Genomic DNA, 13,095 nt, shown 5'->3' with positions numbered 1-13,095 from the left:
AGCCGCTTTGAGACTCCTTCGGGTAGTGATAAAGCGGGATATCAAGTCCAAACTCCTCCTCTTCTTCTCTATCGTCTCTTTGTGTTTTATTATATTAATTTATCTCTCTCTTTTATTTCTTTCTTTCCTCTTTTGCTCCTTTATCCTTAATTTTCCGTTGTTTTTTTTACGCTAGTTGGGTTCTTATTGTATCGTATGTTGAAAACTCTTAACATTTTAAATGTTTGGCATTTTATTATGTTTTTATATGTGCTGGAAGCCACCTGGAGGGGCTTGGGAAACCCAGTCAGATGGGCAGAATGAGTAAATACTACTACTACTACTACTACTACTAATAATAATAATAATAATAATGGCAGCAGCTCCTGGCCTGAAAATTGCCCCCTTCCTCCCTCTTACAAAATAAAACCATGTGAAATGACATGTATTGAAGAGCACAAGCTGTGTTTATTCAGACATGTAACAAGACAACAGTGACTTGGGACTAGGATAATCTGAGAAATCTGAGGGCTTGGATCCTGACGTCTCCTTCCACCGCAACGTACTTGACGGTCTCCAGGCCCAGCCTGTTGGGGAAGAAGATGTCATGGCCGTCTGCCAGCTGCACCTTGATCTCATAAGTGTAAAGAATGAAGGAAAGCTACAAGAAATAAAAGGAATAATCATGACCAGCAGGGGACACCACACACTTTAAAAACAAAACACAAGTCCCGGGCAGCATTTGAAAGCTTTTAAAGGAATGGTTCCTGCAAGGGCGTCCCAGGCTGTTCTGGCCCCAAATGTGGCAGTCTAGGGCGCATCAGAATTGCCTTGCACCTCCATTTTACTCTTATCTACAGAGAGTTAAATAAATGCTATTAATCCAGGTTAACCTGTTGGTATGGGTCGATTTTCTGCTAGTAATGCATTGCTTGTTTGCACCAGAAGCTTGTTGTTGTTGTTTAGTCGTTTAGTTGTGTCTGACTCTTTGTGACCCCATGGACCAGAGCACATCAGGCACTCCTGTCTTCCACTGCCTCCCGCAGTTTGATCAAACTCATGCTGGTAGCTTTGAGAACACTGTCCAACCATCTCGTCCTCTGTCGTCCCCTTCTCCTTGTGCCCTCCATCTTTCCCAACATCAGGGTCTTTTCCAGGGAGTCTTCTCTTCTCATGAGGTGGCCAAAGTATTGGAGCCTCAGCTTCACGATCTGTCCTTCCAGTGAGCACTCAGGGCTGATTTCCTTCAGAATGGATAGGTTTGATCTTCTTGCAGTCCATGGGACTCTCCTCCAGCACCATAATTCAAAAGCATCAATTCTTTGGCGATCAGCCTTCTTTATGGTCCAGCTCTCACTTCCATACATCACTACTGGAAAAACCATAGCTTTAACTATACGGGCCTTTGTTGGCAAGGTGGTATCTAAAGCTACGCATTAGATGTTAGGGACCCAAATTCTGAGAAAGTCCCTCCCAACAGAGATTAGACAGGCCCACTTACAAGCTAGATTTCCATAGGCAACGATGGGTTGGTTTTTAACACACAGTTTAAAAATCCCATACAAGTACTGCTCACACATGCCAGACCCCCAACCGTTGTTCTGCACACATAAACTGAACCCTGCTATGTTACAAGGAAGTCTCCCCCCGTTCACAGGGGAACCTGGAGTTCACCAGATGTTGCTGGATTATGTTGGTTTCTGCTTCCTTCACTGAGCAGCGAAGTGCTTGTCACAAGACAATGTTTACATTCCACAGTCAAATGCTGTTGGGTTTTCTCACGGGAAAGGAGACTGGATGTGACGTACACTGGTTTCCTGTTTTTCACTGTTCTTTGCAGTTCAGTGTGTTGTTCTCTCTATGCTTTAGAGGAGAGAGGATGCTTTTCTCTGCTCCGGCAGAGGCAAGATGTTTTTCTGTAATCTACCAGCTTTGAAGTGTAAATAAAGCAATATAGAGTATGTGGCACGTACTCCTCATCCTTCCGCTGTGCAAGGGACGCTGCTCACAATCAACACTTGGTTATGGGCTCCAGAAGTCGAATCGGAGTGCCGGAAAAGGATCGGAATGCAGAGGGACAGATCGAAACGGTATCTGCTCTGCGCGTCAAGATGATTGATGAGGTATGTGCTACTGCTCCGGGCAGCCTGCCAGCTTCTAATTAATGGCTTTATGGCTGGACTTTGAACTTTTAAGGCCGTTTTGCCGGGCTCAAAGGAACAAGCTCCTATGCTGGGGAAAATCGAAAGTAACTTTTAAAAGTGCTTTTGGTATAAAGCAGCTGCAGCAGTGACGCAGCATGAATTTAAGGCAGCAGAGAGAAAGCACTTTTGAACTTGCCTTTGGAATGAGGTTTGAAGCAGCTGCAATTAAGCAGAGTGGCACAGGCTCACAGGCAGAGGCTGTTTTGGACTTGCTTTTGGAATGAAGCAGCTGTACACAGACACAGCTAGTATAAAGCAGCCTGATTTAAAGCAGCAGAGATGACGCAGAAGGCTAATGCCAAAGTCATGATGGCTAGCTGCAGAAGGCTGGCTGAGGCAAGTGGGGAATTTGATGCTGATCAGCCAAATGCTCAACTCACAGTAGCCTGTGATACTGCCATGATTCAGAATGAAGCAGACCGCCGGGGTGCTAGCTGCATGGGCAAGGGGGAGACTTCACAGACGTCATCCCAGAGTGCAGTGGAACCACCAGATGGCGCCAAAGCTTTGAAGGCAGTGAAATGCTACTCGTGTGGACGTCTAGGCCATATGAAGAGGGAATGCAGAAATCCCAGGGCCAAGACAGAGCAGCGCAGCGAAAGCTCATCGCGTGGAAAAGGCCGAGGCAAAGGCAAAGGTCCGGTGTCCAGGACAACGCAGCACAAGGCAATGGTCTCACGCTTCACTCCAAAAGTTGCAGAGGTCCAGAAGACGTCTAGATCTTTCTTCGTTGTTGATTCAGCGGCGACCCATCACATGTGCAACGATAAGCGACTGTTCGTATCTTTTACACCGCAGGAAGGTGCGATTCACCAGGCGGATGACCACACAATCCCCAGTAAAGGCTACGGAACTGTTGTTCTTCACAGTTTGGACTTATCGATACAGGATGTGCTTTATGTGCCAGATGCCAAGCATAATCTGCTCAGCGTTGGACAGCTGAATGAGCGGAAAATTGACGTTTCCTTTAAGAACAAAAGGTGCATCATCACAAAGAAAAATGATTATGTATTGCATGCTGAATATGTTGATCGTTTGTATGTTTTGTATTTTGATGATGTTGTGCAGGATGACACTTGTTGCATTGCAGGTTCTAACAAAAGTTTGCATGCAGAATGTATTCACGATTTTCATCGAAAATTTGGTCATTTGCATTTTGAGGCAGTATCTAAAATGCCTGCCTTGGTTGAAGGTATGACTATTAAACCCTGCAGGTACCACATGAAGTGCAAGGCATGCGCAGCAAACAAAGTGAAAATGGCTGCGAAAGGTAAGGTGTCTAGTAGGCAAGCTACAGAACCATACCAGGTTGTTCATGCTGATTTGGTTGGACCACTAGCGCCCTCTTTGGGTGGAAACAGGTACTTCATGGTTCTCATTGATGCATTTTCCAGGTATATTTATGTGTACAATCTCAAGCAGAAATCAGAGGCTTTTCCTAGGTTCAAGGAATTCTGTGCTTGGTTGGAAAATGTGCATGATAAGAAGATAAAAAATTCTTTTCACTGATCGCGGGGGAGAATTCACTTCTCAGCAGTTTGAAGCTTTTCTGACTGAGAAAGGAATTCAACACGATTTGTCTAGTCCTCGTTCGCCATGGCAGAATGGACTTGCGGAACGAGCAAATCAGACATTGCTTCAAGGGTTAAAAACCTTGCTGCATGATGCCAATCTTCCAGAGAGTTATTGGGCCGAATCTCTCTCGTGTTTTGTTTACAGTTATAATCGCAGGTTATCTTCAGCGATTGGTTGTACCCCCTATGAGAAGATGTTTGGCAAGAAGCCATACATCAAACACATGAAAATTTTTGGTTCTGACATGTGGGTTCACTCACCACAAAGCTCCAAGTTAGACAAGCGTGGATTGCATGGTATCTTTCTAGGTTATCAGAAAGGGTCTTACAGAATAATGATGACTGACTCTAAGGCAATTAAGCTCACAAGAAGTGTTGAGTACAATGCCAAGTGGGGGGAGAATGTGGGAATTTTCCAATGTTATCCTGATGACAGTGATGAGACTGAGGATAGTCAAAAGCAACCGCAACAACCCACACCCACTGATGAAGGTTCTGATTCTGAGTCTGAAACTGAATCGGGTGATTCAGAGGATTTCAAGAGTGCGAAAGCCTCTATGCGACCCTCTGAAAGCTCTGATCAAGAATTAGAGGAACCATTGTTCACAATAGGTCACTTTTCTCCTAAGAAGGAAGAGGAGAGTATTGAAGACTTAAGGCTAATTCGCAGGTCACAGAGAGCAACAAAAGGCAGACCTCCAAAGAGATTTGCTGATGAGTTTGCTAAGATAGCAGTAACAGCTGTTAAAAGCTCCAAGAAGGTATTTGAACCTTCAAGTTTCCAAGAAATCCAGGATTTGGATTCAAAGGAAGCTGAGCCATGGTTAAATGCCATGAAGGCTGAGCTTGATTCCTTGGAAAGGAACAAAACATGGGACCTTGTTCCAGTAGTTCCAGGAATGAAACTGCTTGGAAGCAAATGGGTCTTCAAAGCGAAGACAGATCAAAATGGCAAGATAGTCAGACACAAAGCCAGATTGGTAGCCAGAGGTTTTGCACAGGTACCAGGTGAAGACTATCATGAGACCTATTCACCCACCGTGAGGTATGAGAGCATTAGGCTTATGCTCAAGCTAGCTGCAGAAGAGAATCTACACATTAGTCACCATGATGTGAATACAGCTTTTCTGTACGGATCTCTAGATGAATCACTTTATATGCTTCCACCTGATGGCGTACAGGTAAAACAGGGATTTGTTTGTGCTCTGAAGAAGTCCCTTTATGGTCTCAAACAAAGTGCACGGTGTTGGCACACAAAACTCACTGAAGTATTGTTTTCTCTAGGTTTTAAGCAAGGGAAAGCTGATCCATGCGTATTTGTCAAAGAGGAGGGGCAAAAGAAACTGTATTTTTTGTTTTATGTTGATGATCTTTTATTCTTTTGGGAAGATGTCACAATGTACAATAACGCCCTAGCTCAACTGAAAGAGCACTTTGACATAAAAGATCTTGGTGAGGTAAACAACTACCTATCTCTGGAAATAGAGAGAGATCAAGATGGTAACATTCTAGTACACCAGTCACGGAAAATTGCTGATGTGTTAAGCAAACTAAACCTGATGGATGCTAACCCTGTGGACACACCGATGATAACAGGTTATCAGGTAGATGACACTGAAGAAGCATTTTCTGACACTACACTGTACAGAAGTGTGCTAGGCAAGCTAAACTTCATTGCCAGATGTTCAAGACCAGACATTGCTGTTAGCTGTAATTTGCTAAGCAGACAAGTCAACAATCCTACTGTTAAGGATTGGAAAGCTCTGAAACGCATAGCGCGGTATTTGAAAGGCACTATGCATTACAGACTGAGATTTAACAATCAGAAGTCTGGTGGTCTTGAGATATTTGCAGATGCAAGTTTTGGAAGTGACACTACAGACAGGAAAAGTACGTCTGGAGTTTGCTATAAGTACAATCAGGGTCTATTTGATTGGTCATGCAAGAAGCAAACAACAGTTAGCTTAAGTACTTGTGAAGCTGAACTGAATGCACTGTCTTATTCACTTAAGGATTGTGAATGGTTGTTACAATTGTGCAAGGACATGAAAATTCCTGTCAAATGTCCAATCCAGGTTTACCAGGACAACAAAGCATGTTTGGCTTTGCTGAATTCTGAAGGTTGTAAGCAAAGCACGAAGCACTTGCAATTGAAGTTGCAACATGCTAGGGAACATATTCAGAAGGGACTCGTAACGGTGTCCTATATGCCAGGTAATGAAATTCCTGCTGATGTATTGTCCAAGATTGTATCAAGGGATCAACACTGTACCTATGTGCAGAAGTTGGGTTTGTACTGATATTGTACGAACACGCTGCCCAGTGATGTTCACAGAAAGGGGGAGGATGTTGGTTTCTGCTTCCTTCACTGAGCAGCGAAGTGCTTGTCACAAGACAATGTTTACATTCCACAGTCAAATGCTGTTGGGTTTTCTCACGGGAAAGGAGACTGGATGTGACGTACACTGGTTTCCTGTTTTTCACTGTTCTTTGCAGTTCAGTGTGTTGTTCTCTCCATGCTTTAGAGGAGAGAGGATGCTTTTCTCTGCTCCGGCAGAGGCAAGATGTTTTTCTGTAATCTACCAGCTTTGAAGTGTAAATAAAGCAATATAGAGTATGTGGCACGTACTCCTCATCCTTCCGCTGTGCAAGGGACGCTGCTCACAATCAACAGATTATTGGTCCCATTGTGTCTGACTACTGGTCATGTTAGCTGGGGCTGATGGGAGTTGGGAGTGCAATTTCATCTGGAGGGTTGCAGGTTCAGCACCCCCAAAACACTCCCTCCACAGAGACCACCCCCTGCAGAAGCCACACACCTGCCTGCTCCATTCACACACACCCTTTGATATTGCTGATCTAGTCCAGTTCCGAGTGCCACAATTTAAGAAGGATGTTGACAAGCTGGAATGTGTGCAGAGGGGGGCAACCAAGATGGTTCAAGGGTCTGGAAACCAAGCCTTATGAGGAATGGTTGAAGGAGCTGGGTATGTTTAGCATGGGAAAGAAGAGACTGAGAGGAGATAGGATGTTGTTGTTGTTGTTTAGTCGTGTCCGACTCTTTGTGACGCCATGGACCAGAGCACGCCAGGCACTCCTGTCTTCCACTGCCTCCCGCAGTTTGGTCAAATTCATGTTAGTAGCTTTGAAAACACTGTCCAACCATCTCGTCCTCTGTCGTCCCCTTCTCCTTGTGCCCTCCATCTTTCCCAACATTAGGGTCTTTTCCAGGGAGTCTTCTCTTCTCATGAGGTGGCCAAAGTATTGGAGCCTCAGCTTCCAGTGAGCACTCAGGGCTGATTTCCTTAAGAATGGATAGGTTTGGTCTTCTTGCAGTCCATGGGATCACTGCCTGGCCGTGGTGAAGGGGCTTGAATAACTCAGAGAAGCTATGAGCTATGCCGTGTAGGGCCACCCAAGATGGACAGGTCATAGTGGAGAGTTTTGACCAAACGTGATCCACCTGGAGCAGGAACCGGCAAGCCACTCCAGTATCCCTGCCAAGAAAACTCCATGGACAAAGTCAACAGGAGATAGGATAGTCATCTTCAAATATCAAAAATGTTGTTGTGTAGAGGATGGAGCAAGCTTGTGTTCTCCTGCTCTGGAGGCTAAGAGCTGATCAGCAATGTAACAGATGCCCTCAGAAGGTTGTGGACTCTCCTTCCCTGGAGGTTCTTATGCAGAGGTTGGGTGGCCATCTGCCATGGCTGAGATTCCTGAATTGTTGGACTAGATGACCCTAGGACCCCTTCCAATTCTAAGATTCTGTGATATACAGCTAAGTGCTCACCTTAAGTTTGCCACCTTTCTCAAAAGGGAAGTCGGTTATCCTCTCTTCTTTCCCCCACACCCCATGTTTTTTGGACATGCAGATAATGGAGCTTGTGTCATTCTGGTTTTCAAAGCGTGGGTTGAAGTGAAGGACGAGATTTTCACAGTCTTCGCCCAGATTGACGGAGAACCTTTAAGAGGATGACCAATGCAGGGAGGGAAAACATGAACTCAGGGTGAAAGGGTTACTGGTGACTGCATTGCAGGGGTTGGACTAGATGACTCTAAGGCCCCTTCTAACTCTACAACTCGAACGTGGGACTGAAGGGCCACATTCACATCATACATTTAGAAACAGCAAGAGCTGGAACAAACTGCCTCAGGGGGCAGTGGCATAGCTAACTTAACTAACAGTAGAAATGGTAGAAAGATTTTGACAGGTTTTTCTGAACACTTGGGGTCAAAAGAAAGTAACTTAAAACAATGGTTGTTGAGACTTTTCATTCCAATTCTTCTAGACAGAGCCAGACAGAGAATGATGACAGGTGGGGGGTCCTGCCCCCTAAAACACAAATCCTGACTACACCCATGTTGGAAGATGGCCTCCGAAAGGGATCCACTGCTTTAAAAGTTAGTCAGTGCTCTGGGAATACTCTTCTCAGGCTTAAAATGCAGCTAGTAATAATAATAATTTATTATATATACCCTGCCCATCTGGCCGGGTTTCTCCAGCCACTCTGGGCGGCTTCCAACAAAACACTAAAATACAATAACCTATTAAACATTAAAAGCTTCCCTAAACAGGGCTGCCTTCAGATGTCTTCTAAAAGTTTGGTAGTTATTTTTCTCTTTGACATCTGGTGGGAGGGCATTCCACAGGGCTGGTGCCACTACTGAGAGGGCCATCTGCCTCGTTCCCTTTAACTTGGCTTCTCACAGTGAGGGAACCGCCAGAAGGCCCTCAGCACTGGACGGACCTCAGTGACCGGGCTGAACAATGGGGGTGGAGTCGCTCCTTCAGGTATACTGGACTGAGGCCGTTTAGGGCTTTAAAGGTCAGCACCAACACTTTGAATTGTGCTCGGAAACGTACTGAGAGCCAGTGTAGGTCTTTCAAGACCAGTGTTATATGGTCTTGGTGGCCGCTCCCAGTCACCAGTCTAGCTGCCGCATTCTAGATTAGTTGTAGTTTCCGGGTCACCTTCAAAGGTAGCCCCACGTAGAGCGCATTGCAGTAGTCCAAGCAAGAGATAATAGAGCATGCATCACTCTAGCGAGTCAGTCCACGGGCAGACAGGGTCTCAGCCTGCGTACCAGGTGGAGCTGATAAACAGCTGCCCTGGACAGAGAATTGACCTGCGCCTCCATGGACAGCTCAGCTGTGAGTCCAGAATGACTCCCAGGCTGCACACCTGGTCCTTCAGGTGCACAGTTACCCCATTCAGGACCAGGGAGTCCTCCACACCCACCCGCCTCCTGTCCCCCCAAAATAGTACTTCTGTCTTGTCAGGATTCAACCTCAAGCTAGGTCATTCTGTTTCTGGATTTGGATCCAAGATAGTTCGTGGAAAAACACATCCAAACACAGGAATGACAGGATAGAGACACATGCTGCTGGTTCTTTATTCCTTACCCACCTTTCACCCTAAGGGCAGATGCAGATGAATAGATTAAATTAAATTAATCTATTCATAGAATATATAGAAATGGCAAGACTGACAAATAGAACAAGGGAACAGGGGCAGGGAGTATTCGAAGAAGACTGGAAATATTTTATAGATTATTTGGAAATGTATTGTAAACCTATCAAAAAGTTAACAGTAACAAAATAAATTCAGCAGTAAGAAATATTGAGATATAAAGTTGATAAAGAATAAGATGTAGGGGGAAATTAGAATGCGCAAAACGAAGAATGGAAGGGGTGGAAGTGGAGTGGATATTAATTGTGGTTTGTTTTTCTTTTTTAAAAGTGAAGCGTTGTTATTGTTTCAAGTGTAAAAATGAAAACGATAAAGAAAAATTGGCGGGGAGGGAAATAAGAACACAAGAACAACATACTCTTTGGCACCTGGCAAGATCATCCCTTTCACTTGAATGGTGTCCCCTTGCTCAAGTTCAAATTCAGTGGCAGTCAATTTCTGCAGAAAGAGAAATCAGACACAAATTGAGCTGTGGCGGTGACACGGTGGGATTCAGCGGAGGAAGGGGAATTGGTGCTCTTACAGTCTTTGGGCTGGAGCAAGGCTCATCCCATGCATCAAGGTTAGGACACAAAGCCTACAATACAGAAGAAAAGGAAGCAGCTGGCTATGAGTCCATAAACAAGAAGCACATGCATAATAATAATAATAATAATAATAATAATAATAATTTATTATTTATACCCCGCCCATCTGGCTGAGTTTCCCCAGCCACTCTGGGCAGCTCCCAATCAAGTGTTAAAAACAGTACAGCGTTAAATATTAAAAACTTCCCTGAACAGGGCTGCCTTAAGATGTCTTCTGAATGTCAGGTAGTTGTTTATCTCTTTGACATCTGATGGGAGGGCGTTCCACAGGGTGGGTGCCACTACCAAGAAGGCCCTCGGCCTGGTTCCCTGTAACCTCACTTTTAGCAATGAGGGAATCATCAGAAGGCCCTCGGAGCTGGATCTCAGTGCCTGGGCTGAACGATGGGGGTGGGGACGCTCCTTCAGGTATACAGGACTGAGGCCGTTTAGGGCTTTAAAGGTCAGCACCAACACTTTGAATTGTGCTCGGAAAAGTACTCATCTCATTTGTTAGAGCAGGGGTAGGAAAGCTTTTCAGGAACTGACTTTTTTCTACTTTTTTTCCAGGAGTTATTAGCTGCTTAGGATCAGAAGGCTGGACCCCACTGGACCTCCAGAGTTTTCCTCCTTCCGCCCCCCCTTTATTCCTTGTTCATGTAAAAAAGATGGCGCTGGTCCCAAGAACTCCATCACTGGGCAATGTAAAACTACTGTGAATAAATAACACCACAGATCAATTGGACCAATTCACTCAAATATGCATTCTGCCAAACACACATTTTCTGTGAAGTCCTTACTTCAAACCCATTCCCCTTTGAGCACACTGATATAGGAATTTTAAGGTCTCAAATACAGAATGAATATTCATAAATGCACACATATCTTAATATATGAACCATGTGTCTGAAATAGTATGAGAGAGCAATCCTGAAGTTATTTTGACTCTCCCAATGACCTCAAATATTCCTCTGCATTAAGGAAGGCAAATGGGGAAAGCCTTCCCATTGTCTTTTTGCTTGCAAATCCTGTCTTAAGGCCTTTTTTGTGTATTGAATAGGGTGAGCCTGTGACCTGGATTCAGGAACGAAAGCAGGTATCCTCAAACTTGGCCCTCCAGATGTCTTGAGACTACAATTCTCATCATCCCTGACCACTGGTCCTGCTAGCTAGGGATCATGGGAATTATAGGCCAAAAACATCTGGGGGGGGGGGAAAGGTTGAGGAAGCCTGAACTAAAGTATTTACCTTCACAAAAGAATGGCCAGGCTGCCCAGGTGGAGCAATCAGTGACCATTATCAGGTATCCTGGCAGGCAGGATTTCTGCTGTAGAGCACCTCCTATGCTGTAGACCACCTTCTTCTGTGATGTATGTATGATGTTTTAGGGGCGTGGTCTTGGACGACAGGGTGTGCAATTTCAAAAGTCTATATAAGAGCTTGTGCACCATTGTTCAGGGTTCTCCTCCTGTGTGAGATGAGTGGGGACCCTGTTGCAACAGTCCCTTTAATAAAGATCAGGCTTACTAGCTGCTTTGCTTCTCAATATTCTCTTGTTGGCCTCTGTTATTTTCTCCTACCGATAGGGAACCCACTTAAGGACTCCATACGGTCTCCGGAATACCCCATAAGGGAAAGGGAGCAGTTTTTCCTTATAATACAAAACCACATTTATGCACCCACTTCCCATTAAATTACACCGTATTTGCCTTTCCCATCGGCAGATTTTTTGACTGTAAGGTGCTAGGGACAGAGACCAGTCTTTTTCTAAGCTCCAGAAAGCTTTGTGTGTATTGATGGTACAGTGGTACCTCGGGTTACATACGCTTCAGGTTACAGACTCCTCTAACCCAGAATAGTACCTCAGGTTAAGATCTTTGCTTCAGGATAAGAACAGAAATTGTGCTCTGGCGGCCAAGCAGCAGTGGGAGGCCCCATTAGCTAAAGTGGTGCTTCAGGTTAAGAACAGTTTCAGGTTAAGAACAGACCTCTGGAACGAATTAAGTACTTAACCCGAGGTACCACTGTATTACATTACAGGACACACACACACACCCTGACAAAGCACCAACAATATTTAGCAAGGAACTAGAAACAAGAAGATACAAAAGCACAAGCAACACTTGTCATCTAGGAAACAAGCTTACTATTCTCATGCAAGAACAAGCTACCTATTAACACTTTCAGGTTTCTAGAACTGCTTAGTCCCAGAAGTTTATTTTATTTTTTAAAATGATATTTATTAAAGTTTTACAGACAGAAAAAGTTACAGAATAAAAAAAAGAAAAATAAAAAGGTACAAAAATACAAAGGAAAAATACAAAATACATGAAAAATAAAAAAGAATTAAAAACAGATCATTCCTTTCATGTCTTATATTTCATTTACTTATTTCCCTGACCTCCTCACACCTCCCTTTTTTGTATTCCAGTTCACATGGTTAATTCAGCAAATCCTTTCCCTCTTTGTTTTTATCTTAATTCTATATCATAACATATTATAACTTCGTATTTCCATCTACTTATCAATCCATTTTTACATATTATTTTTAACCTTGTTGCTAAAGCCGTTTCATTTCAATCCAACACCATTTTAACATTCGTTAATTAGTCCCAGCAGTTTATACTGTAGCCTCCCTGCAAACGGTCTCCTATGCTAAAAACCAGAGAGCACCTGAAACTCACACAATCCATGGGACACTCTTGCAGGAGTCCGGCCGACAAGTAAGCAACGTTTTCTTCTGCCTAATCTCAGCTCTGCAGTTTTAGGAGAACAAGCCCCAGCTGCTTTAAATAGCTGGGGGAAACAGCATCACGTGACAAAAAGGGTCTGCTGTGAGTGGGTGGTCTGTTCAGATACCCAGAAATGCAAGGCAGAGAAAATCTGGGTTGATTGGCAAAAATCAGATGAATGGGAGCACTGATGATATACTCAAGCAGCTGGTGCCAGTTTGCTTTGCCAGCCCTCCCCAACCTTTTGCTTTCCAGATGTTTCAGACTACAGCTCCCATCACCTGTGCTAGATGGGCTGATGGGATCCATTGTGGAAAGCACAAGGTTGGCAATGTCGGCTTTATGCAATTGATTATCAGCATTTTCCTGGCTGGCACTCGTTGGAACATTTGTCCACTCTATTTTTTTACTTTGGTCTGGGTTTTGGTGCCAGCAGAGCAAAAAAGACAGGTCAGCAAACAACTGAGCCAAGGAAATAAATGGTCTTCAGTGGAATAAGGTGATTGGTTCGTGGATGAGTGGGGATTTGAACCAGGTCTTGCCTGTTGAAGTCTGGAATGGCTCTA

At 44.3% G+C, this 13,095-nt stretch overlaps 1 protein-coding gene across 1 annotated transcript; it reads right to left on the bottom strand.

Annotated features, from left to right (window-relative positions):
* Nucleotides 1-442: 442 nt before the first annotated feature.
* On the bottom strand, nt 443-12,537 carry LOC310852858 (16 kDa beta-galactoside-binding lectin-like). The gene is made up of 5 exons (XM_083756991.1): nt 12,482-12,537; nt 9,755-9,808; nt 9,590-9,669; nt 7,551-7,722; nt 443-640 (listed from the first exon to the last, which is right to left on the bottom strand). Exons 1-5 carry the CDS (start codon nt 12,488-12,490, stop codon nt 485-487), a joined length of 471 nt encoding a protein of 156 aa, XP_083613117.1. The 5' UTR covers nt 12,491-12,537; the 3' UTR covers nt 443-484.
* Nucleotides 12,538-13,095: the final 558 nt, after the last annotated feature.

Source organism: Podarcis gaigeae (assembly GCF_964106915.1).
Source record: "Podarcis gaigeae genome assembly, chromosome: 9".
NCBI lineage: Eukaryota > Metazoa > Chordata > Lepidosauria > Squamata > Lacertidae > Podarcis > Podarcis gaigeae.
The sequence above is the reverse complement of the archived record's forward strand: the minus strand, read 5'-3'. Positions and strand labels throughout refer to the sequence as shown.

Excerpts from the sequence above, each read along its gene's own strand:
- LOC310852858 (XM_083756991.1), bottom strand. Across the intron at positions 9,670-9,754 it reads CTTGCTCCAGCCCAAAGACT|AAATTGACTGCCACTGAATT; the intron begins GTAAGAGCACCA and ends CTCTTTCTGCAG. Across the intron at positions 641-7,550 it reads AGAAAGGTGGCAAACTTAAG|CTTTCCTTCATTCTTTACAC; the intron begins GTGAGCACTTAG and ends TATTTCTTGTAG.